Source organism: Lagenorhynchus albirostris, chromosome 5 (assembly GCF_949774975.1).
Source record: "Lagenorhynchus albirostris chromosome 5, mLagAlb1.1, whole genome shotgun sequence".
NCBI lineage: Eukaryota > Metazoa > Chordata > Mammalia > Artiodactyla > Delphinidae > Lagenorhynchus > Lagenorhynchus albirostris.
The window spans coordinates 31072319-31099265 of NC_083099.1; the positions used below are offsets into that span (position 1 = coordinate 31072319).

A 26947-nucleotide genomic window follows, 5' to 3' on the forward strand; every position below is an offset into this window, starting at 1 on the left:
AGCCTGGGGCCTGGGTCTCCACTCAGACCCTGACACATGCCCAAGAGGGCACCTCCCTCCCACCCCCAAACAATGGGACAAAGAGGAGCGCTGTGGGACCAGGCTGGGTTGGTTTTAAACCTGTCTGCGTTGATTCATCACTTGATCTGGCACTCTCTCCCTCCAGTTTCCACATCATCCATCACGGGTACCATAACCAAGAAACCCAATAAAGACACAAAGGCACAGCTCTCTGCTCTCAGCAGGCCTCAGAAAGGCTGTGTGAGTGCCCCAGCCCAGGCAATTAGCTGAGTCCAGAGGATGGCAGAGCAGGTGGGCATTAGCAATCCTGTGCCTCGTGCTTTGCCTGCAGGTGTTTGGTGAGCAAGGTAAGTGGGGAAGGAGACACGCAAGGGATGTTCTGATGCTCAGGCGGGGGGTGGATAATGACGGGGGACAGCTGGAATGAAGCTCATGATGGAGAAGAAGGAGCAACCACAGCCCCCCCCCCACCTCCAACTTGTCCCCAAAGGACTGGGGCAACCGTAGTAAGGAGTTAGGGTCAAGGTGGTTTCTGAGGTCCATATGGGAAGCCTTGCTCTTGAAAGAATCTGAAACTTTGAAAGCCACAAGCAAAAGATAAAGGAAAACAGTCTTCTCTTCCCCAACTTTGGATTCCCTCCTGTTCATCTTCCATGTACTCAGGCAACAGATGAGCCATGGACCCTCTAGACCCCTCTATTAACTCCCAGAGAAGATCGAGTCTCAAGCCAGTTCAGCACGTTTATTGCCATGTATTGCACACGTGCTCTCCTGGACTGAGGAGGGTCAGTGTGAGCACAGGGTACCCTGATGCCCCCATCTGCACAGTCACCATCACTCTGTATCATCCCAAAGCACAGGTAGTAGAACACACAGTACTGTCCCACCCCGATTCCAACAGCTTCACCTCCTTTCAGGACCTACTAATGCTAGACCCCATTCCTACCCCAGGGCCTGGCACTGAGACCCTGGAGGAAGACAGCCAAGCCAGGGGGTTTTGAGTTAATGAGCTACATGGGTTCGGTACCAAGCTGAGTGCTGTGGGAGCTGGACTGAAATGAACAAAAATATTTTCCAAATTCAGTCATTTCTCAGTTACCCTTGAGTGACTTGTCTATGACAACCCAAATAGTCCACACCTCAGAGCACGGGGCTGGACTGGATGCAGGTGTGTGGGTCTGTGTGTGTGTGTGTGTGTGTGTGTGTGTGTGTCTGAAAGAGGGAGAAAGAGAGAGAGAAGGAGAATATGAGTGCCAGTGTCCCCAAAACTAAATATACCTGAGTGGTTATTAAGTTATTATCCACCGTTTGGAATTCTCCCCATCTCTTCCCCCCACCATAATACGGATATCCAGTTGAACACAACTGGAAAATCATCAGGCCTAGCACTGGAGATGGAGGTTCCCCCCAGAAATTTAGAAGAAGCCATTAGGCTCTTCTGCTCCTTTATGATCCCGAGCTGGAGGCAGGGACCTTTGCTGACTCGGCCCTGCCCCAGAAGGGCAGGAAGTAGAGGCCTCAAGAGCCTCAGGGCTTACCCTTGCAGGCCACGCTGTTCTCAGGCTCATAGCCAGGCTTACAGGTGCAGCGCCCGATGGGCACCATCCACTCCCCGTCCCCGTTGCAGTAGAGTTTGATGGGCACGTCCACTTCCTCTGCATTGGGGATGCATATGCCCCGAGCAATCACCAAAGATGTGCTTTCCGCCCCAGTCATGGTCTCTGGGAACACTGCAAAATTTTGCACAATGCTAGGACACTTTTTGAAGAAGACACGGACAGAAAGGAGAGACATACAGGCTCCATAATCCTGGAAAGCAAGATAAAAACCATTCCGCGTAAGAGGCCCAAAGCTCCTGACTTCTGTGTTGACCTTCATCAACCTTCCCCCAAAGTCCACCTGGGAGAAGCTCTCATCTGCAGCAATGGTGTCCACTTTGAGGTAAGGGGCTTCGGACCAGAAGGCCGACTTCTTGGTGGCAATGACAGAGTCAGTCTCGTAGTAGTACAAGTTGAAGGTCTCCTTGCAGGAGCCTGGAACGTTGGGGAGGCTGCTGCAGTCCCTCACAGTGAAGCGCATCTCCGTGTAGATGCGATGGGCCCCCCGCCGGTTGATGAAGGTGGTGAGCAGCCAGTTGTTCTGGTTGGGCTCGAAGACATTGCACACCTGGTAGGTTCGGATGGTGTTCAGGTTTTCATCATAGCCACTGACTTCTTCCCACTGTACCAAGCAGGCCAGGCACACACATGAAAAACACAAAATAGAGAGTAAGAAGACAAGGAGAGGCAGAGCAGAGGAGAAGCCTGGCACTGGAGGGGGCCTTACGAGCTCACCAGTCTGGCTGCTTGACTTGAGAAATGAACGCACCTAATTTGAACTTGCTTTTAAAGGTCTCCTTATAAGCAGACTTCGGAAGACTTCTCTGCAGCCCATCCCAAAATATAACAGACTTCACCCTAGAAAGCCTCCCTTCATCTAACCCACAGCTCTCATTGTGACAATGACTCATCACATCCAAGGGACCACCTGCAGCTCTTAGCCCCGTGCAATGGTAGGCACTTTCATCTTCAATGCCACTGCCTCTGCTCTCAACAGTCACTCTGTGTATTACGGGTCTGACCACATGACACCCCCACCTGGGAAATTCTCATTTCTGAACCTAATTTCTTTATTGTGGTGAAACTCTTTTATATCTCCAAAAAGCATATGAGTATAAAGCTTTTCAGAATTGTTCAATAAACTTAGATTCACATAAACTTTTGTTTTATAACATCAATCTCTGAAAAAGTTAGACTGAAGCGAATAAGAGTAGAGATACTAAGAGAGATCCTTAATGAAGCAAATTAAGCATCATCTGCACATACGTCAAACAAAGATGTGATGGAAGAGAATGTTGGAGGGGGTTACTTAGGGAATAAGGAAAGCTTCTTAATAAGGGAGAGACTGTTGTGATTCATGTTGGAAAAGAGAGCTCTCACTTTTAGCAGTCCTGTAGATTGGAAGGAGAGGAGGAAAAATGCATTTAGTAAGTGATGTCTCTCAGTAGTCTCAACAGTTCCCCATACAACTAGATTATCATCCTCAATTTACAGGTGAAAAGACATCATGTAATTTCATCCATGGTCCCATGGCCATAAAGGAGATGGGAAAGAGAGGAAATAGAAACAAGTGCTTTGAATGGCCAACGAAATTCACCTAGTAACTTATTTCAGTAACAGGCAATAAGGGGAGGGGCTCCATAAAGACACAGCTTCCTTAATGAGCCACTCTGGGGCAGGGGTCAAAGAAGAGTTGCTGGGTCATTCTTTCTTCCTTATGCCGGGAGAGGAAGCAGCTGCCCATACTGAGGAGCTCTCAGGACGCTGACCTCAAGAACTGGGGGTCTTCCCAGGAGGTTCCAATGTGTTTGCTAAAGAAGTAAATAAGAGGTAGAAGAAATTCAACTTCTAAAGTGAAAAGAGAAAATAGATCAAGGTCCTTGACTATTTAGCAGTGGTGACAAGAAAAACCCAAACAACTGCCATTTCTTTAAATATTGTATTAATTGCTTATTATTCACAGTGTGGACTTGAAATATATAAATTAGAATTCTTTATTAAAAGAGCTAAAAGCTGGGCTTCCCTGGTGGCGCAGTGGTTGAGAGTCCACCTGCCGATGCAGGGGACGCAGGTTCATGTCCCGGTCCGGGAAGATCCTGCGTGCCGCGGAGCGGCTGGGACCGTGAGCCATGGACGCTGGGCCTGCGCGTCTGGAGCCTGTGCTCCGCAACAGGAGAGGCCACAACAGTGAGAGGCCCGCGTACAGCAAAAAAAAAAAAAAAAAAAAAAAAAAAGAGCTAAAAGCTAATCAAGTGTACATGGGAAATATACCAGAATTTCTTCTTGCACAGAATTAATTATCTGTAGGAGCAGGAGGGCAAAGCAAGGCTGTCCTTTAAACTTGTACCAGGGCTTCTGATGACTAGGCATGGTGCAGAGGAAAGATGGGTATGTGGAGAGCGGGCCCCACCCACCCAGGCCTGTACAGTGACCCCCATGGCCACTCCTTCTCCCCAGGCCCCTTCCACACTCTCAGGGGGCCCCGTTCCCTCTCTAGCTGGTGGGCTTCTTCTGGGATCCTCGCACACAGCCAACTGCACCTAGACCTTGCTTCATTTCTTATTGAATCTCTAGATGTTGAGGAACCACTTTTTATTCCTTCTTTAGATTGTGTTGTGTTCTATTTAAATGTGTTCATTATAGTTATGTTCTGCTTGCCTGGTTTTTTGGAACCAGAAAGCAAATACATTAGGGAGAAGTCATCGCTGACAGTTGTTTCAGTTCAAATTTTCAGGCCTCTCTCCCATGGCTGTTTTGAAATTACATTTTCCCAGTTGACCCTACATGACTTCTGAGGGAAGGAAAGGATTTTTCTTTTGCTGTTCTGCAACTGTTTAAACTCACGATCCATCATTTCATTGGGCTGTATGAGGTCTCAGCACAAACATGGGGCTCCTTTGTCAAAGCACAGGTGAAGCTTGAGGCCCCAATTAGGGTGGGGACCTTGACCCACCCAAGACTAATGCAGCTTTGCTGTGTGGGAGCAGGACAGGAAGCCCACCTTTGGGGGCTCACCTTAGCACTGAGACTATCACCACCAGTACACCCTTAAACAGACAGAATGAGGATTTACGCTCCTGTGGAGCTGGGATATTGAGAACATTTGTCTTAGAAAATGACACTGATTGGTATTTTAAGACCCAACAGAAGTAATTGTTTCAAACATTAACCTCTCTGAGCCTCAGTTTTCTCATCTGTAAAATGAGGAATCATACTGGGTGACCTGGAGTCATAAAAATCTACGGGTCTAATTGATTCCATGACAACTCCTAAGGGAGCGATCAAAGCAAATTAGGGGGAATACAGCTGTATATTCAAAGGGAAAGAGTAGAGAGAAATTGAGAGAAGGGTAAATAACTCCTAGTTGTTCAGGAAAAGGCCATGATGGAGTCTTTTTCTTTCCTTTTTTCATTCTTCTTCTGCCCGCGGGTGGTATGGGGGTTGGAAATATAGCAATCAGAGGGGGCTGGAGGAGGCACAAATGCTCTCCAAGTTAGTGGCAATTAGGATTGGGGGCCTTGAAAGAGAAGGTTTGGGGAAATCGAGATGAGGGTAGAATAGCGTTCCCAGCAGGGAGGACAGACATTATTATTTGTTTATGATACTTGGAATCAGTGTCATTGCTTTATAGTTCTACCTTATTCATCTATCAATGAAAAAATAATTACTGAATGCCAACTTTATGCCAGACATTCCGTTAGCCACTGGGGATGCAGAAATATGAAGCTTATAATCTAGTGAGAGAAACAGAAATTAGACAAATGGTTATTAAAATAACTAAATTATTACAATTGTGCTAACTGCTGTGAGGAAAAATTTCAGGATGCCAAGTGAGGGGGGGTGTACTTGATATGCAGAGGTCTGGCAGAGAAGACCCTCCAAGCTGAGAGGGACGGATGGATAGAAGTTAGCCAGGAAAAGTGTGCATCTGCTGGGGGCAGAGAGGGGCAGAGAAGGGGCAGAGCATTGAGGCCCAGGAACAGCAAGTGCAAAGGCCCTGTGGTGGGGAAAAGTGTCCTGGCACCATTGAGGAATGAAGAGTCATAAAAAGCTGGAGGTGGCAGGAAGAAGACTGGGGAGAGGATGAGTCTGGTAGAGAACTTCGAATTTCATCCTGAGGGTAACTAGAAGGTATTGATGAGTTTTAAGGAGGAAAATCAGGTGATCAGAGCTGAGTTTTTAAAAGATTTATCTGATGCAAAGTAGAGACTGCGTTGGACAAGTGTATGTGGGACATGTACAGCACTGTCCTAGTCCAGGTGAGAGATGATGGTGGGTTGGACCAGACCAGTGGACACTGAAAATATATCTTGGTGTAGCAGAAGCTCTAGGCTCTCATCAGCCGAGGTGGGCAGGGTGGGGGTGGGGGCGGAGGGACAGAGAGAGGCTGCTTTAACCAGACCCAACGGGCAGTGTGTTCCCTTAACACCCTTTCATGCATCAGGCCTGCCTCCCCAGCCAGGCTTTGAGGTACCCTGTGTCCCCGGGCACACCGCTTCCCAGATCCTTAAAAAGGGGGAGTTTCACCAGTAATGGATATATGACCCCAGTGATATTCAGACCCAATTTCTTCTACCCAAGACCTGTGCTGGCTCCAGTCTCTGTGACGCATTCTCACTGCCTGTTCCAAAGCTAATTTCCTACTAAAGGTCTCCGTTCAGTGGCAGCTTCTCAGCCTCCACTTCTAGGCATTTGACACACTGCCTCTTGTGTTCCTTTCTATAATTATCTCCTCCCAGTAAAACAACAAAACACAGTAATTTGCTTATCAGATTGGCACAAAATTAAAAAGATAAAATCTCAAGTCTCCGTAAGAATGAAGAGAAAAGGCCACTCCCAAGTCTATTGGTGGCAGCGTAACTGGCGGAATTTTTTAGATGTCGAATCAATAGTTTCTCTCAACATTTAAAAGGTTGGCCACAACTCAAATCAGTGGGGAAAAGGTGAATCATTTTTTAAAATCGTTGTAATAGCTGGGTAGCCATCTGGAAAAGAACACATAATTTTCATCCATATTTCCCACCTTACTCCAGAAAAGAATTCTCAGTGAATCAAAGATTTAAACATTAAAAATGAAACCATAAAAATACTAAAAGAAACTATGGAGACAATGTAAGCACAGTAATTATGACATGAAACTCAGGAGCCGTAAATGAACATATTGATCAATTCAGCTCCATACATTTTTAATTGGCATGACAGAAATGATGTGATGTAGCCATACGACGGAGTACTATTTGGAAATAAAAAAAGAAGGAAGCACTGGTACATGCAACAACCTCTAAAACGTGATGCCCAGTGAAAGAGGCCAGACACAAAAGACCGCATATTGCAGGGTCCCATTTACATGAAATGTCCCGAAAAGGCAAATCTATAGACAGAAAAGTGTTAGTATTTCCCTGAGACCGTGGATGGGAAAGGAGAGTGATTGCAAATGGGCATGAAAAATCTTTTTGGGGGTGATGGAAATGTTCTAAAATGGGATTGTGGTGATGATTACACAATTCTGTAAATGTACTGAAAATCACTGAATTGTACCCTTAAAATGAGTAAATTTTATGACATGTAACTAATAACTAACATAGCTTTTTCTGAAAAACACTCTTTGTTTTCTGGTCCAGCCTGCACCTCAACACCCAACAATGCTGGCCTGGTCTCTATTATCCACAAACAGTATGCCCCTGGCAACTTCATGCCCAATTTGTCACCACAATTTGCCATTTCTTCCAGAACAAAGTTCTTCCTATCTGGCCTCTTTCTTGCTTTCCGTGGCCATGTCCTAGGGCTAGCATTACCTCACGGCTGGATTCATGCCCTGGCTTGCTGTTTGGTCAGAGAGTAATGACAGCAGACCAGGCAAGAGACAGCCAGGGCTCAAGCTAGGGCCACATCCTCTCCCATCACTCAGAGACAGTGCCCATTTTTGTCTCCTGATAATGTTGCTAATGTTCTGAAGCTTTTCTTCTACCCCATCCTCATCCCATCTCAACTCCTCCATGACACAGAACCAGAGAATAACAGCCTGGCTGGTAACCACTATAGGTCGTGTTGACCAAGACCTTTTGTTGACAAATGGGCATACTGAGGCCCAGAGACAAAATAGTGGCCCGGAGTCAGGGAGCTGGGGGGTGGCAGAGCCTAGCTCTCTCGGCAGCCTTTCCTTTGAGGGGCCTCAAGTCTTATTTCTCCCATGATGCCTTCCCAGCTTATACTCAGCTACCATCTTCCCAAATGCTTAGAGTATGGTTGAGCTATTCCACACAATTTAGCATTTGATAATACACTGCTTTGAACGATTCGTTAATTGCTTTCGTTTCCGCTACCAGGATGTGAGCTCCTTGAGGACAGGGAATTATGTTTTGACTAATTTATTAGTTCTGTCGACAGCGAAATAATTCTGTGCATTTAGCTTTGCAACACTGGTATTACATGATGACGTTGTTATTCAGCGATATCTGGGATGAGTGAAATCCACAGGTTTCTTGGGGCTCTACCCTTACTCCCTTCTCCTCTCACCTTTTATCCTGGGTGATCTCAGCCACACACAAGGCTGCAACCACCATGCGCTACATCACCGACCTCTTCCCAGTGCCCAGACTTGTTTATCCAGCTGCCTGCTGGATATCTCCTGGTAACCTCCTGGAACTCACCTCCTTGCTCTCTACAGTCCTGCTGCAGTCTCAAAAATCCAACCTCCACCCACCCTCCCCAATGTGGACTTGCCCCCTAGAAGGCTGGACTGTGTTAGGGACCTCCTAATATACCCAGTGCCTAACCCTCCATACATACTGACAAATTGAGGGAATGAGCAAGTTCCTGGTCTGTTCCTCAGCCCCTGGTCCTTGCCTGGGGACTTATAGCAGGTGCCACCAGGCTAACTTGTCCCTGGGAGAAGAAGAAGCAAAGCAGCCTTGCACAACCAGCAGAATATTAACAACCTCTGAAAGGGCATTATTATTGATGCCAATGGACCACCTGTCCTTGAGATAAACATAATGAAGAAAACAATGACACCCACTAGAAAGTACTTGTTCAGGCTTTCAGATCAGGACTTTGATGTATGATAAAGACCCCTGTAGGTTCCTCCAAGATCTCGGTTTCTCTGACTGGCTTGTTGGAGTCAGAACCTGCAGGTCTGTTGCTCCGGAGTAGCCCCCGAGTGCCTGCTGGCATTTGCTGTCTGGCCGATTGTGTGCATATGTGTGTATAGAACACACTGTTCTCCTTCAAAACCACTGCCATGAACTCTACCCACTGGTCCATCGACACTGCCCTTCTAGAACAACCTTCAGAAACACTAACACATTCTTTATCCTCCAAGGGTGGGTTTGGATTTCAGAAACAGGCAAAGGTCCTCTGGAGCCCAATCTGATGAGTCAGATGGATGAGTAAGCTAAGAAACACTAGTTCTTGGTCGAAAATGAAGAACCACTATAAAATGAAGTTAAGGAGAGGGAGCTGATGCTACTTATGCCTCTGAAGACAGTTCCAAGCATGGAGTTCTGCAAAGATCTATGATCGCTGGCCCTTCCTTGGACGGCTGCACCTCCCTGGGCCGGCCCTGCCCCCCCCCCCCAGAGCGCCCAGTGGCTGCCGTGGTGCTGCATCATAGCAATTGCCGAGAATAAGCCACCTCTACAGGGCCCGTCCAGGAAGGGGTGCTCCTCTGGACACTGCTATTTAAGATGAGGACAGAAATCATCAAAATTGGCATTTTGGCCTCTATTAGTCTAACAAGAGGCTATTCTGATTTGTTTCCAACCCAGTTTATTTAACTCATTTTTAAAATAAAGAATTGAGCACCTACTACATCCCCAAGTAGTGGTCTTAGGTGTTGGTGACACAGCAGTGACTAAGAGACAAAGCCCTGCTCCCATGGGCCTGATAACCTAAGGGAACAAACCAGTAGATGAACAAGCAAACAAATTAATAACATAAAGTTGAACAGTGTTAAATACTACTGAGGAGCAGGTAAGGGGTTAGCGAGTGACAGCTGGCAGTGGGATCATCAGAGGTCTCCTTTTGGGTAGAGATGGGAATGACACTCAGGGGCCCCCAGCCTGGAGGGCACATGTGGGAGCAGCACCTCAGGCTCAGGGAAGAAGAACAGACTTCTCTGGAGCAAGAGTGTTGCCGGCATGTTGCCGAGAAAGCCAGGGTGCCGGGGTGGCTGTCAAGTGGCATAGGGCAGGGGGAAAGTGGGAGGAGGGGAGGCAGGAGAGGTTGCCGGGCGCAGGCAGACCCCACCCTTGCCAGTTACAGCTCTGCAACCACACACAGCTTTCTGAGCTTCAGTTTCCTCATCTGCAAAACACTCTTTACCCTGCAGGGTGTCACGAGGACTCAAAGATCATCACCTAGGTAAGAAATCACCTAGCACTGAGCCTGCAAGTAACTACCATTCACTAAGTACCAACTATTATCATTACTATCCGCAGCAGCATCGCTGTTATGTTAACCTGAGCATCAGGGTGTGGAAATCATCTCCTCCATTTTAGATAAATAATCCTACCCTTCCGTCAGCAGAAAATGCAGGGACTAAAGGGCTGAACTCGGTCTCCTTACGGACCCAGAGGGACAGCCAGCAGCCTTCTCCCCATGCCTCCCGGAATCTCCAGGGCTGCCTCTGGGCAGGTTTCAGCATGGGCCCCATTCCCTCAGCCAGGCAATCCCTGGGCCACTGTCAGCCACCAGACCACAAGGAGACAAAATTGGACACACATCACAGGCTTTGCTCCCATTCAGCTTGCATTTGGGCGCAAACCTTTGTTTGGAGGAACCTGCTATTCTGCAAACAGTTGCCATCACCACACCCTGTTAGGACCCTGACTCCCATGGCACTGCTCAATCAGGGGAAGTCCAAAGACCTGCTTTCAGGCTCCCAGTAAGAGATGGCTGCTCTCTGAACAGGAAGAGAAGCCCACTGAGGCCTGAGCCACACGCGACTTCACAGAGCCCACAGGAAGCCAGAGGTTCTTCAGGACAGCAGATGGCTCAGGCAGGGCTGGGGCCACCACCTCCAATCAACCTGGATCCCAAGAACACAGCTCCAGTGTAGACAGTAAACTAAGCCTGAAAGAGTTTGGATATTAGACAAGCTTGAGGGCTAATTAAAATGTAAAATGTGGTCCGTGGGGCATAAATTCCTACAAGCCCAGAGGGATCTACCATTTAGTACACCAACCAAGCAAGGCAGCCATGTAGTCAGTGGCTCCCCCGAGGGCCGCGAGCCCCAGCTCACCTCCCGACATGCTTCATTTACCTCCCTGATGGACTGGGCTGGGAGGACCCGTTGGCCGCTGTTCATTACCATGGCCCTATGCGGTAAGCCCAGGAGCTGGGCCCCTGGCTTGGGGCAGCCACTGCTTCTGAGAGCCCAGAGCCTTGAAAGGGCACAAAGCGATGCATTTTCCAAAGGGTGCGTAAGGTGCAGAAGAGCAGGGGATAGGGGTGGCAGACGCAATTAGAATATGGAAAGAATTAGAGTATGGAAAACATACTTATTATTTCCCAAGGCAGTCTCTATAAATCTCCACAAAATCCTTCTGGAAACTTGGATGGTGGAAAAATGCAAGAAATACGGTGTCGAGGTGGGCGTGAGAGAAATGGCCCCAAGCATAACGTACCCAGGTTGCTCGGAAGGAGATTTTTGTGCTGAGCAACAAAGGGTTGGGATGAAGAAGCACTGCTGTCACCCTGCCTAACCCTGAACCCCAGAGGTCATGGTGACCCCTGGCTTTTAGCTCAGGAGTTCAGTGCACAGACTCTGGAGTCAGCCAGACCCAGCCCCGTGACCATGGACATGTCTTTAAACCTCCCTGAGCCTCGGTTTCCTTCTCTAACACAGGGATACTCAGGGTACCCACCTCACCAGATGGCTGTGAGGATTAAACGTGGTGATGTGCCCGAAGTACTTCAGCCTGAATAAGAGGCCCCTGCGAGTCGTGGCTGTCAGCCCTCAGAGCACCTCTCTCAGCACCAGGCATTTTTCCTTGAAAGTCTTGCTCTCCCTCCGTGATGTGTATGATTTCTGACTCTCTCCTGTCTGTCTAGTTGTCTGCACCTGGGCATCATCTCTGGCATGTGCACGGGTGCATATGTGTTCATGCATATGTACATGTGTGCATGCATGCCTGGGTGTGCATGTGTGTGTGTGTGTAGTTGGGGGTGCTGGCTGTGGCCCAGGTGGAGCCCGTGTGCCCTCCCTCGGGTGTATGCCCACCCATCAAATGCCGTACAAGCATTTGTGAGTGAGTGGGTCAGCCCACTCCCAGCCAGGGAGCGCCCCTCGCTACACAGAGACGCCATGCTTATGGGTCATGGGAGCCACACTGACAGAGGGCAAGGCCAGCCGGCCCGAGGTCCAGATGGCTTGCATCTCGGCATCCTGGCACATTTCACAGCCCAGTCTCTGTCAGCACGCCAGGAGAAACACTGAAGGCTTGTGCCTCGGGTGGGGGCTCCCTGTCCACAGCACCGGGGCCGCTGTAACTTCCAGCAGGAAGCAGCATTTGGTACCAGGCCCTGCCTGGAGTGGGGTCCTCGGCCATTATGACAGCTGCTGCTGCTGTTGACACTGAAACAGTGACAAATTCATCCTTCTGACAAGATCCCTTTTAAATAATTCACAGGGAGCTGGGGATTAAGACACTGTTTCTCTCTGTCTCTGTTGAGATTTAAAACACCTCCAGCTGGGGTATTTAAAGAACATATAATGGGCTGCCCCTCTTGGGTCTCCCCTCCCCCTTTCCTCCTCTTTCCCATTTCCCAAACTCACCCCCCCGCCCACCAGCCAGCACTATAACAAGGAGGCCCAGAAAATAAGAAAGAAAAAAAAAGGAGGGAACCAGTGCTTGGCTGGTCACTATGGCAACGGTGGCAGGGTATTCAGCTGTCATTATCCCAGCGCCTCACACATGTGATTATCTTAAGCTGTCGGTTGAATGCGGTCCCCACTGCTGTCCAACAAGGCCTTGTCGAACAAGGCAGGGGCGGGAGATGCGGGCCCCAGGCCCTAGCGGCCTGGAACTGCTCTGCCCGGGCCTGGGCTCCATTGATGAAGAGCAGTTACCCCTGGGAGAGACTGATGGCATTTTCCTTCAGCCTGGAGGGATTTCCGCTCAGCACGCATAGACAAGGCCAGCACACTGGGTTACAGGCCAGGGAGATGGGCTCCTTATTCCATGAGTGCAGAGAGTTTTGACTGAGTGTGGGCAGGCTGGCTGTGGCCAGCTGGAGCTGTCCTGGAGACAAGGCAGCAAGCCACGGGGGAGGAAGAGACTGGCCTTCCTGGAGGAGCTCCTGGCATCATTCCCATTCTCAGGGTGCAGGAAAATCAAATCTGACCTGGGAAGGGGACACACTCTCCTCCATCCTGTCCCCTCCCCAACTCTGGAAATGTGGTCACTGTGTGTGATCCACTTTGAGGGACTGTGGCTGCTGGAGCTTGGTCCTGGGAAGCCTGGGGAGGACTTTGATCTCGTGCTTCTGCCTCCTGGACTTTGCTTCAGACTGCTTCTGGGCTGAGGTTCCCAGGTCCACCAACATTCTCTGAATGACACGATCACTGGTCACCCCCCACTAGGCATCACCCCCCACTAGGTACCACCCCCGACTAGGCACCACTCCGGGTCCATTGTCCCTTTCAAAACTCTGCTCCCAGAATAAGCCCATTTCTGAAGATGTGCTCAGGCCGGCACAGCATACAATGGGACCACCATCACCTGTGACTTGCAGCTGCCTTTCCTGCACCCGCGTCTTGCAGTCAGTCCCTATGAATATGTGGCCAGCCACATGGAAGTTCCCACCACCTGAGGCACTGCCCACCTGGGTCACCCCTGGCTTGTTTCTCACAGTGACCCATTTACACCTAAACGCAAGTGTGGACCATTACCACTGACCATGTCAGTTTGAAGACAGAGCTCTCACTGAGAAGATAAGGCTGAATCTTGACTGCAACATCTTTCATGTGGTTGTCCTTTGTGACACTGGGAAATGTGTTGGGCATGCCTCTCTCCACCAGGAAGAGTGGTGAGTGGGACAGTACGTATGGAGATGAGGGTGTGCCACGACTAGACGCCCCCCCCATTCTATTAGCAGAGGAGCACCTCAAATGCAGGAGGGGCTGGTTCAGCTGAACTGACACGGGGGGCCACTGGATGGGAAACAGCAGCTCACGGAGACCCCTCACCTCTCTCCCTTCCCAGGAGTCCTCACTTCCTGAGCATTTGCCAAGGCCTGGGGGCGGGAGCTGACCACACGCTCCTCCATCACTATCTGGAACCAGCCATCCCCAGGGACCACCTGTGTCCTCCTCTGGCTCCCTGGCCAGGCCTCACCTGCCCTGGGAACAGGGCTGCTCCCTCAAGGCTCTTCCTGGACTTGCTACTCTACCCCCAAACCCCACACATCACACAGCGCTTGCGCCACCCCTCCCCAAACAGCTTGCCTTAAAAAGCGATTCATGGGTGTTTAACATGTGTACGTTTCACTCTCAAACCTACCCTTTCCCTTTGTAGAAAACTGGGAAACTTTTTTCTCTCCTTGCCCCCCTGTTCTCTGGTTTCTCAACAATGTATGACTCACCCTTCCTCACTCTCATCCAGGGGCAGAAGTACAAGTACAGGAGTGAGCTCTGTGGTCAGACAGGCCTGGGGTCAGTCTCGGCAAAACCCCTAAGCAGTCCTTTGGACCATTGCCCCGAGCCTCAGTGTCTGCTCTGTAAAATGGGAGAAATACCCGCCCTGGCTTGCGGGGTCCTGGTGAGAATTCAGCGAAGTGATACAAGTGATGTTCAGTGCCTGGTACACAGCTGGTAGTTAATTCACAGTAACTAGTAGTAGCAGTAGTTATCACTATTCCTAATAAAAGTGCTATGAATAATAACAGGGTGCACCCTCTGATGGTATTCTCACAAGAGCCACAACCTGACAGAAAGGCTGGAAATCTGATCTTGCATCTCAGGGCCCCCTCACCCATCAATTCCTACCCTCATCCCATGCAAGTTAAGTCCCTCAGACAAGAATCACTGAGACCACTAGCACTAGTCAGGGCAAGTGGTATTGACTAAGCTTTGGTGTTTCCAAAGAAGGTAAAGCCAATTTATGCTGTCAACCACTCTGTAAATAAGATCTTACATTACCCATGTGACAGAGGGGGAAGATGGGCTCAGAGGAGTGAAAGAACTCAGAGGAAAATGGAAATAAACCCAGAATATTAGATTGCAAATCCTGGGTTTGCTCCTTGATGCTACGGGAAGTACAGTGGGATTCAGGCCAAAGGATTCTTCTCCCTCGGGCCGTAGCTGGAGGTAAGGCCAAGGGTGCACCCCCAGGGCTTCCCTGTTCCCGCATAAGCTCGGCTTGTCCTTCCAGAGCCAGAAGATCCATGTCTTTTGCCCATCCTGACGCCCCTTCTCCATCCGTTTTCCTCCTGTCCATCTTCTCCAGGCCTCTTAACTCTGCCTCACCTTCCTTCTAATGCTTCATCCTCCCCTGTAATACATTTCTTTCCTTCACCTATGAGACCAGTGAGGAGCTGCAAGTTCAGGCTGTCAGGGCAATGAGCCCCTGAGGAACCCCCTCAGCTGCATCCTGGTGCCTGTGTCAGGAGCCCCGTTTCCTTCCAGGGCCCTGAGGGCCGCTCCAGCCTTCAACCTGAGAAAAGCTGTCCCAGGCAGCTGGTCCTAAGCCTCACATGTTGGTGGGAGAAAGGTTTCCAGGATTGGGACAAGGGGTGTGCCAGGGATTTGCCATTCTAGGGAAGGTTTTAGAGAAAAGACCCCTATCTGTCCGGACAAATGAGGGTTAAGCCTGCCCCTGAGACGGGGAGGGGGGCTGGGTGACCTCTGTGGTTCCCTCCCAGAGTTTGCGGACAGAGATATCTCCTGCTCTGCTGATGAATGAGTCTGCAAGGCATTTCCGAGAGCAAGAAAATCAATCTGCCGGACAGTAAGGTTCTGGTAAACCACCACAACTCCCAAAGTTCTTTAACACAGCAAGTTGGAGAAGCATCTCTCCCTCAGTCAGTCTCTCTCTCCACTCCACCCACACACACATATACGCAGTCATATCCGATGTATTTCTGTTGCAGGAAGGGGGACCCCTTCCAGGGCCCAAGAGTGGGCTCTTGTCTAACACTCGTAAATGAATTGTCCAAGGAGACACACGTACTGACAAAGCAAAAGACTTTATTGGGAAGGGGCGCCTGGGCGGAGAGCAGCAGGGTAAGGGAAGCCAGAACTGCTCTGCCACGTGGCTGGCTGTCTCCAGTTCTATGGTAATGGGGTTAGTTTCCAGCTTGTCTCTGGCCAGTCATCTTGCTTGGCCCATATTTGGTCTGACTCAGTGTCCTTCCCCTGGTGCGCGCATCTCTCAGACAAGATAGATTCCAAAGCGAAGGATTCTGGGAGGTGAGAGCAGGACATAGGGACTGGCGTCTCCTCCCTCCTTTTGGCCCCTCCCAAATTATCATCATGCCTGGCCAAGGCAGGCAGTTTCGGTCAACGGTTCCCTAGCATTTCTGCAACCAGTTGCAATGATTAATATTCTACTCAATGTAATCATTCATATTCTAACCAATGACACTGGTCATCTGTAACATTCTAGTCACCTCTCTGTCAAAGGCACACACGTGCCCACAGAAAAGAGCTCATATAAAAGCCCTGTGACAGACAGCAACCACACAAGATGAAACAGAGCAGAACTGTGCCCTTGTCCAGCCCACCTCTCCTCCCCTGGGATCCACCAGCCTCGGCCAACCCAGCCCAGGGCTGTCATACTTCCCAGAGCAGCGTCTGAACCCCGTGGAGCACCTTCCACCTCCCCAGGGTCCCGCCCCCATGGCTCTGTCCTGAGCCCCCAGGCCTTTTCTATAACTCTCTCTGTCAAGCAGGTGATTTTAAACTTCCATTCCTAAAAGACACATATTATATAAAAAAAAAAATGTTTTAAGTGCCTTGGGGTGTTTTGTTCCTCATTGTTTCATAAAAGTGACATTAATAGCCAGAGAAGAGCACTGCTGAGTGCAATTACAGAGGACGTTTCAGGTATGAAAGCTGTTTTGAGCCTGCTAATGTTTCCTAATTACAGGCCTTTTGGTAGCGAGAGAAAAAGATAAAGAGTGGGTGGGAGGCCCAGGGTGGGAGCTCTGACTTATCTCAGGGGGTTACCTGAAGAGGGCAGGGGAGGGGTGGGAAGGGGAGAGGGAGTAGGGAGGGCAGAGGCCCACCTGCTGGGAGGCAGGGCCCCTCCCAGAGGAGAAAGCAGTACTAATTCCTGGGTAACAGCTCGGGGAAAGGATACCACCCATGTCCTGAACTGTGAGAAAAACCTTTTGGATACTGAACCTGAATTCAAGGAACCCCCAGCAACTCGAGCTGGGAGTTCCTTTGGAAGCCACCCTCTGGAGACACTGTAGCATTTCACTGGGAAAGAGGGTACGGCCTGGTTGTCAGCAGGAGAGCAGGCTGGATGTTATTAGCACTGGCGCTTTCTAGCCATGTGACCAGAGGCAATTTAACAGCTGTTCCGTGCCTCAGTCTCCTCATCTGTAAAACGGGGCTGTTGTGACGATTGATGCACGCCTGGCTGTAAAGCACATGGGGCCTGTGATACAGTGTTAGATTTCCTCTTTCTCTGCTGAGCACCTATCCAGTTCTCGGGTACCCACATCCCGATTCCTTCTGGGGAATTACTTCCGCCAGCCTGTCAGTCCAAGGCTTCCGGTGGGCTCAGCACAACACGGGGTTGGAATACAGGACCTGGGAGTACCACTCGGTACTTCCTGAATGCAGGGACTGGATCAGGGCAGGCACGGGAGTCAAACTGATCCAGTCAGGCCCATTCAGGGCTAATTCCAGGGCTTCTGCTGGGGCGACCAGGAGGAAGTGCTTGCGCTTCCCCAGGGGACATGGATGGATGTGGTTGTAGGGGCGGGAGCCTCTGCAGACTTCTTATTACCAAGAGGAGGCCCAGCATGGAGCCAACACCAGGGGAGTAGAGAGAGGAAAAAGTGTGTGGGAAGAGAGAGAGAAATTGATCTAAGGAAGTGGACCAGCCACCCATGAAGCCACATCAGCCACTGGACCATTCATTTACATGAGCCAAGATACCTTCCTTAAGACTGACTTAGGCTTTGCTGTCCCTGGCCACCAGGAAGCCCTGACTGATACAGAAGTGTGGCTCCCAGCAGTCAGCAACCAGGTCCAACACCCCCAAGTCCCAGGCAGGGGTACCAGTCTGAGAAAGGATGACCAACTCTGTCCCGCTCTGCCTGCCTGCCTCCAGCATGGCCGGAAATTCAAAAACCGTACAACTCCATTCACAGAATCATTTTGCCCAGAGTTAAATGTCTCTTGGATTTGCCTAATTTAGCTCAGACTTTTCTGTCTTAATTAGCATGATTGAGTCATCAAAGGAAGAAAAGAGAAAATCCAGACCTCCAGAGGATGCGTACTATGCTAACACTTCCTGAGTGTTTACCCAGGAAAACTTTTTACCGACATGGTTTCATATATGGAACATTTCCCATCCTCACTCTGCTGAGCAGAGGAGGAAACCAGGAATGAAGGAAAACTTTTTACTGACATGGTTTCATATATGGAACATTTCCCATCCTCACTCTGCTGAGCAGAGGAGGAAACCAGGACTGAAGGAGTCTGCATGACGGGCCCAAGATCACACAGCCAGGGAGCTGCCGAGCGGGAAGGGGAGCCGGATTATTTGATGTCAAGGCCTGATGCCTTCACTGCTGCTCCATAAACTTCTCACCCATCAGACCAGCTAAATTTCAATTGATTTTGCTTGGCCTTGGAACGAATGGGATGTTATTAGGGTGGATTTCTCTCCAGTGCGTGCTGTCCTTATTCGCAGGATGTGGGCAGCTGGTGAGGGTGCCTGGATCTGACAGACAAGGAGACGGGAGGCTGCCAGGAGGGTCCCCACGTGAACAAGGAGGGCTGTGAGGGAGGAAGATCCCAATGCACCGCTCTCATGGGCGTGCATCCTGCGTGGGGAGTTAATTTATCAGACACAGGCATTCAAATGAAGGTTGTTCCCTTCACACTGGTCTCCCTGGAAGCTCTCTACTTAGTCCAATAATCCTCCCATCATTTAAGATTTTTCCAGAACTCTGGGAACTGCTTGCAGAGGCATAAGGTGAAATAAGCTCATTTAACTTCATACACACACACACACACACACACACACACACACACACATACACACACACACACATCACGTCACGTCACATAGAAATACACACATATATCACATAGAAATACTCAGAAGCACATATATACACAGACACATACACACATATATACATACATGTACCTGGATACACACACGTGCAAACACATATATCATATATATATATGCACAGACACATACCTATACACACATGCACACACACATGGAGCACAGGCACGCACACACCCAGCCTGCTCGTCCTGAAGGTTCATCAGGCTTGGCTCCAGATTCCTTTTCCATCTTTCTTCTATCAACCTCCCCCACTTCCCATTGGCTGTCCTCCTTTGCCAATATTAAAGTAGAGAACAGAGCATGTCATGGGCCGGGAAGGTGGTTTCAAAGGGCAGCACAGATGGAGTTGGAGTCTGAAAGCCCGTGGAGTGTTCTTTGAAGATAACTCACGATCTGTAGATGGTCACACGGGGGCCACACATCCCACAGACACAGAAACCTACACATGCAGAGGTCACTGGCCGCCCACATGCAAATAGCCAGTGAGCCCTGGCAAAACTGTGAAAGTAAAAGGGCCTGCTTGGATTTCCAGCAAGCAAGCTGAAGAAGCCTCACTATCAGAGGGACCCAGGCTCACCTTCCTAATCCATCACAGCCAGTGTCTGAAAGCAACTGGGACCTTCCGGTGGGTGTCCTCGTCTCCTCTCTCATGCTCATCTCAGGAGAGGTGGGTCCATCTGCATCACTAACTAACGTCTTTAAAAAGACATGGACAATCAATTGGGTATTGAGAGGCCTACAACAAGCATTTTATTGGGCTACAATAAACCTAAATTGAGCATCTCCTAAATTCAGAACCCTGGGTTGAAGATGCAGGGAAGTATCATGAATGCTTCAGTCCTTCCTCATTTATTTGGCCAACAGACATTTACTGGAGCCTGTCCTCTGCTGGACCAGTGCTGGGCACCAGGGACAGAGATGAAGCCACTCCATTCTCTGGCCGGTGGGAGAAAGCACACATCAACAGAGGTTTATGGACAGTACATTAGAAGTCAGCACCAAGCCCTCTGCTTTAAGAAGAGGGCCCCTACCACAGAGTCCTGGTGGGGAGGGGCGTCCAGGAGGGCTCCCTGAGGGGAGGAGAACGGAACTGATACTTGAGAGACAGAGAGTGATGCAAGGAGGGAGGGCAGTGGAAAAGGAAAATGGGGAGAGGGCCAGGCAGCCTCTAGGAACTGGCGCGGACTGCTAAGATGGACCATGCAACCACGGAGACTAGCACTTACTGAGCTCTGCCGGTGGCTCAGCACAGCACCGAGTGCTTGACCACGGGACCTCTCGGAGCTCCCCCACTGTCCAGAGCTCCTGAAATTGAAGGTCAGGACCCTTCTGGAGCAGGGCTGGAAACAAGGGTTTGGGAGAGGTAACTGAAGGCAGCCTGAGGGAGGAGGGTGAGGTCAGCAGGGTCGTGGGTGAGGGTCCCAGGATGCCCTTTGATGGTACCTCAGCCCCTCCCTGGCATTTGTTACTTTAGAAATGTATTTGTTACTTTCTCCCTCTGCTCACCAGGTGGCCTCTGATTCCGGTTAAAACTAAAGGCTTTAAATTAAAGCTGCAATTAGATTATAAAGCAACATTTTGCCATTTGAGCAGAAATACTTTCTGCTTTTGACACGTAATATTATAATCCACTTTCCAGCAATATAGCTGAAAACAATTTGCGGGCTATGTGTGGGTGGGCAGTCCAACTCCTTCCCACATCTGGCAGTCCTCAAGTACAGGGGTGAAGATACCTACTGACCCCATAAAAGGAAGTCTCTTGGTCTCTCTCTGGGGAGCCCACCTAACAGACAGTGCACTGTGGATAGGGTTCATTGAAATGCCAGCTGTGCCCCCTGGCAGAATCATGGTGCCTCTTCTGGATGAGGCCAACCCAGTTCCCTGGAGACCCACAGGCTACCAGAACAATGTCCGCCCACCCTTCAACATCTTACGAATGCATGGTATCCTGACTGCAGGGACCACCTGAGGCCTTTGTCCGCTTTCTGGGGTTGGCGGGGCGATTTCCTTCCCCACTGGATCCCAAGAAGATGTGGACCACCCACCCAGCCTCCTGGCTTCTCAAATGCCCGGCCCTGGCCCCACTCTCTGGACCCCTTCATCACCCAGAAGTACTCTGTTTGTCTTAAATCTAAGCCCTGACTCAAGGCCACAGCCTCTGGTCCTCCTCCAGTCTCACCAAGACCCTCAACTGGGCCCCCCATACTTTGTTACATGGTCAGTCTGTCCTGGCTTCACTCTTCTTCTCGTGGGGTCGATGCCACATTGCAAGAGCCCACCCCCTGCTGCCAACGCCCTCAGCTCCTGACCCTCCGGACCCACCATTCTTTTTTTTTTTTTGCGGTACGCGGGCCTCTCGCTGTTGTGGCCTCTCCCGCTGCGAAGCACAGGCTCCGGACGCGCAGGCTCAGCGGCCATGGCTCACGGGCCCAGCCGCTCCGCGGCATGTGGGATCTTCCCGGACCGGAGCACGAACCCATGTCCCCTGCATCGGCAGGCGGAATCTCAACCACCGTGCCACCAGGGAAGCTCCGGACCCACCATTCTTGCACAAACATAACTCAGGATGACTCCGCCGCCTGATCAGGGCCGTCACAGACACACGGTCTCTACCTCAGCTAGGCCCTTATTCCAGCCACACTCCTTCCAGACAAGTCCAGCCTCTCTCCAAGTCACCAGCAGTGGCACTTACTTCACACCTTTTCCTCCCTCCTAAAACCTGCTACTCAAGACTCCCTAACTCATAACTTGTGTAAAGCTATCAACAATGCCTGAACCTGTATGGTACTCAGTTCACAAGTGGGAAAATGAAGCTTCAGTGAAGTGGAGTAACTCACCCAACATCACACAGCTAGTAAACATCAGAGCTGGGATTCAAGCCTGGCTGTCCTACTCTGGATTTAAGCATTCTCCCTTCTCCGACTCCCTGGCTCTCAATCCACTCTGTAGTGGTAGTGGCATGTGGGCAGGGGAAAGTATTTTATCACACACGTTGTTTAAAATTTCTGGCCAATGCTTGTTGATAATAAAAATGAAAAAAGAAAATAAAGAAAATAAAAAGACTCCCCACCTCCACTCTCCAAACCTCCCCTCCAACCTCAGAGAGAAGATAGGAAGTTGAAAGACTTTCCCCTTTGATGGCTTCTGTCTCCAATCCTGAGCATGCCCATCTCTGAAGGCACCCGGTCACTGCACTGCCATTTCAACAGCAAAGGAGTCCCGGGCCCTGAAAGGCACCCACGCCCACAGCCCCCCGTTCCCTCCGCCCCCCACGCTCTGTATTCTCTCTCCTCATGAGCTGCTGCTTCCATATCCTCACCTCCCCCTGACCCTTCAACACCCTGATTTCTGGCTTCTGACCCCGGTCCCCTCTGAAGCCATCAGCACAGGTCACCAGTAGGGTCCCTGTAACCAAGCCCAGTGGAAACTTTCAACACCCAGCAGCACTTTTGCCCCACTTCCTCCTTGATGCCTCCTCCCGTGAGAAGACCACCTCTTGGTTTTCTCCTGCCTCCCAGGCCACTCCTTCTCATGCCCTTTTCAGGCTCCTCTTTCTCTATTTCACACTTCAGTCAGGTCACCCATCCCAAGTTCTCACCTCTTCTCCCTCCAGACACTCTCCCTGGGAGACTGCAGCCACCCCCTGGGCTCGCCTGCCACACGTGAGGCTGCCTTCTCATTCCCCTGCCCTGGAGTCACATGCTAATGGGCCCCTCCCCAGGGGTGCCCAGGGGCACTTCAGATTCATGAGCTCGGCCTCCTTCCACCAAGCGTGCCCCTCCTCCTTTGTCCTCATCTCCAAGAACGACACCATCAGCCCCCCACTCGCCCAAGTCAAGAACTGTCAACAAATAATACATTGAAATATACGTAGTGAACTAGGCGCCAGTGTCCAATGGTGAACGAATAGAGTCCAGGCCACCATGGAGACCACACTATGGCCAAAGTGGGGGAAGGGCGGAGATGGGTCCAATACTAACAGAGAGATGTAAAATTTGCAGCTGTGAAAAGGGCTGTGAAGTAAAGCTCCCCGGCCCTGAGACGACCTGTGATGGAGGACCTAACATGGCTGGGGATGCAGGGAAGTTATCCCGAGGATGGGCCGAGTGAGCTGAGGCCTGAAGATGAAAGAGGAAAGTCAAGAATGGCTCTGGTTTCTGGCCTTCACAGTGCGCTAAGACGGCGCCCGCGTGTGCCAGTGGGGGAAGGAAAGGAGGGTGAATTCTGCTCGGGCCACGCTGAGCAGCCAATGAAAGACAGGGCAGGTGGATATGTGAGCTGGGCCAGGGACAAACTTGGGAGTCACCGGTGTGTTCACGGAATCAGAGGCAACTCTCCAGGGACGAGAACACAGGGAGGCAGGGCAAGAGCTTGGGTGGAAGTGTAGCCCTCGATCCGCCCTCTCGACCAGGCCAAGGGCCTGCCTGACCCTCCGGCTCCTCGCCCTAAACCAGACAGGCTCAGAAGCTGCTCAGGGTGCCAGGAGAACTATCTGGATGTGTGTCCCTGGGAGGAGAGCAATAAGGTCAAGGCCGGCGAGCATGGCTGGTAACCAGGGAAGGGTAAGCAGAGAGCAGCCCAGCCAGCTGCTGTCTCTACAGGGCATCTCTTGACTTTGAATGTTCCCCTAAAGGACGATCTTCCTTGGGAAAGGAGATGAGAAGTTTAAAGAAGACAGGTGGTGTGTACAAAAATCAAGGGAAAAATGAACCATAAATCACATCGTTGCCTCGTGAGAAAACATGCAAACCTTCAAGCAACAACATCACTTATAAAAGAGTGGCAAGTTCTTAATGTCCAGGCCACCTGAAGAGCTGCCACCTCGTCAGCTTTGCATAAAGTCCCTACTGGGAGCGGGAAGTGTTCCCCAGTGGCCCACAGTGTTCCCAGCAGGATTTGGACTTCGTCAGAGTGGGCAAGATGTGCCCCTGCTCCCACCCCTGCTTTGGGAAACACAGCTCACGCCAGACTTTGCCCTCCTGCCCCAAGGCTTGATGCCTGCACCTAGGGCAGTGAAAGTGAGAAACCAGGGGAGAGGGTGCGGGTGAAGCCACAGCCTGCCTCGGGCCCGAATCCCAGTGTCCCTAAGGCAGAAGTGGGTGTGTTAAGACTGGCTGTGACGTGCACCCCAGGGTGCAGAGAGGCCCTGGGCTGGAGGTGACCAAAGGCAGGGAGGAGAGAGGAGGTGTGGGGCAGCTAAGGGGGCCTAGCCCACCTCACCCCTGCCAGCTTCACCCCCTTGCTGGGATGAAGTGTTCACGCACTCCTCCTGCCTTCTCCCTTCGTGATTAGGCCCCTCAGAGAGCCCATCACTGAAGCCAGGGATGCGAATCTCCTCCCTACTCTTCTCTCTGCCTCTCTTCTCCGCAGTCCATCCATTGCCAAACGCTGCCAATACCTCCTGCTTAGCTTTGCTCCAACTGTCCTAAGTATCCCGTTTTGATTTGACGCTTCCAACCCATCTGAGACAGCTCAAAGAACCTCTTAAAGGTCTTTCTCTCAACTGTTCCCTACAATCCTGTCAGCAAGCATGACAAGATCCGTCCATTACCTATAGGATAAATGCAAACTGCTAGCTCAGCACGGCAGTCCCAGTTCCCCACCCTGTGCCCCAGCCAATCCACATCCCAGCCCAACCTCAGCACTGCCCACACCCTGCCTGGTCCAGACACACAGACTCTTGCTCTTACATCTTTTCGTGACCCCATCCCTTTTAACCAGCTATTCCTCGTACTTGGAATATCTTTCCAGTTCCCCATTCACTACCTGTCGAACTCCTACTCCCTCTCCAAAACCCAGCTCGCGTGCACCTTCTCTATAAAGGCTTCACGTCTCCCTCTGAAGTGCCTCACTCCCAGCGCTGTGCCCACAGCTGCCTGTCGACCTCTCCACTGCCACAAAGGAGACATGCATTTCAGCTCATTCATGAACATGGTGGATCCCACAGGAGGCCATGAGCTCCTCAAGGCTGTTTCATCTTTGTAGCTACAGGGTCTGGCCAGCTGCATGAGCACTGAACAAATGAATACAGAACATCTCTCTAAGGAAATGTCAGGTGAAAGAGAACCTCGGCCCTTCTGAACTCCAGCTCCCCCTCATGCCCTTGCCTTTCTGCAGCCCCATGGGTGGCACGGATGTCTGCCCCATCACCACTGGCTTGAGAGCCCAGCTATTGGCAGCCACTGGCCCCAGTCCCACACAGGCCCTGGTCACCTGATGGTCTGCAACTCCACACCAGGGAGCAGCTCAGGTCTGAAGGCCCTGCTCCTGCCTCTCTGTGGATGGACCATGGACACAGCCATTCACGCCTATACTCCACGTCCCAAACGGGCAAGTCAGGCTCTGCTCCCACGACTACTCATCAGGATTGAAGGATGGATGGTCTGAAACTCACCCCTGATGCGGGATTGGCGGTCCAGCCCAGCTCTGCAGTAGCCGTCCTGGTGTCCATTAAAGTTTCTACGGATCAAAAAAAGAAAAAAATGGTGAATCAGAAGGGTGACTGGACAGTGGCCCTTATGTTCTTGAAGTTACTTATGACTGTAAATATCAGTGATAGGAGCCCGGGGCTCCTTTGCCAAGCCCACGGCTCGGAGAAGGAAGAGGTCTGCTAGGAGGACGCAACTTGTGGCAGAGCTAGGCGCAGACCTCAGGTGTCCTGATGCTAAGTCTCTACCTGAATGACACCAAGCCACCTGGGTGGGGTGAAGTCATCTGCCTACTCATCACTTTAACCCTGAGACGCAGCTTCTTCCCATAGCACTCTACCTCCAGGGTCTTCCCAGGCCATGTTGACCCAGTAGCCAAACCTAATCCCTTCCTCAAGCCTTCCCCGGCCACCTCCTTCTTCCCTCTTCCTCCGTGCTCCTTCCCCACCCTCCAACCTCATCTGCCTGCCTTCCTTTCTCCCCACCCTTCTTCTCCGCCTCCCCTCAGGCCTCCGTGTTGACACTCTTGGCCGATTTCCCTTCAACCCCTCTGGTCCCAACACTCAGCCCTCCTGCAGGTCCCTTTGCCCCTGGGCCCAGATACATGGCCAGCCCCTTTCCCAAGACTCTGCTGTGGGCTCACATAGCTTTGGCAAAGCCCTTACCCCAAACATAAATGCACATCTCAGACCCCAAGGGCCTGCTTCCTGGTCACCAATCCCTCTGGCCAGTAAGGGAAAGACAGACACCCTGACTTGGCTGTGAGCTCCCAGGGGCCACCAGGGTGGCTACAGTACACACGCTGAGATCACCAGGCACCATGTAGTGATCACAGAGCTGGTGTTTATTCGACCTGTTTTCTGGCAGTTAGTAGTAAAGTGTCCTGAAAACGGGGCAGCTGTTTCTTTTTCCTCTCTTTCCTTTTCAATCTATTATTGACTTCTGTCAGCCCCACCTCTCAAGGGAAACACCTCCCCAAAGGCTGATAAGAGCTCTGATCAGCAAATCCAAAAGCCCCTTTGTTTTGTTTGTTTTGTTTTTTTAACAGTTTTATCGAGGTAGAAATCACATGCAATAAACTGCGCATAACTAAAGCATACAATTTGTAAGTTTTGACATATATTTATAACCATCACCACAATCAAGATAATAAACATATCTGTCATTCCCAGAAGTTTCCTGTCCCTCTGTAATCCCTCCTTCCCTCCTACCCCTGCCCCACCCTGTCACTGTGCCCGGGCAATGACTGATCCGCTTTCTGTCACTATAGGTTAACTGGCATTCTCTAGAATTTTACATCAATGGAATCATATAGTATATACTGTTTTCTTAACCTGGCTTCTTTCACTCAGCACAGTTGTTTTTAAGATTCATCATGTTTGTGTGTAACAATAGTTCATTCTTTTTTATCACCGAGTAATATTCCATTGTATGGAGAGACTGCATTTTGTCTACTGTTCACTTGTCATTTCCAGTTTAGGGCTATTACATGAGAGTTCCAGTTCCTCCACATCCTCACCAACACTTGGCAGCGTCAGTCATTTTTAATTTTGGCCATTTTAACAGATGTGCAGTGGTATCTCATTGTGGTTTTAATTTTCATTTCCTTAATAAAGAATGATGTTAAGCAGTTTTTCAC

The 26947-nt window shown here is 50.6% G+C and overlaps 1 protein-coding gene across 1 annotated transcript in view; it reads right to left on the reverse strand.

Moving 5' to 3' along the window:
* EPHB1 (EPH receptor B1) overlaps positions 1–25670 on the reverse strand; it is a 290260-nt gene extending 264590 nt beyond the window's left edge. The window contains exons 1-3 of the mRNA XM_060149500.1: positions 25649–25670; positions 25275–25339; positions 1560–2241 (exon numbers count right to left, since the gene is read on the reverse strand). Of these exons, the coding sequence (XP_060005483.1) occupies positions 1560–2241; positions 25275–25339; positions 25649–25670 (769 nt within the window). The remainder of the gene's footprint in view (positions 1–1559; positions 2242–25274; positions 25340–25648) is intronic.
* Between the last annotated feature and the right edge of the window lie 1277 nt (positions 25671–26947).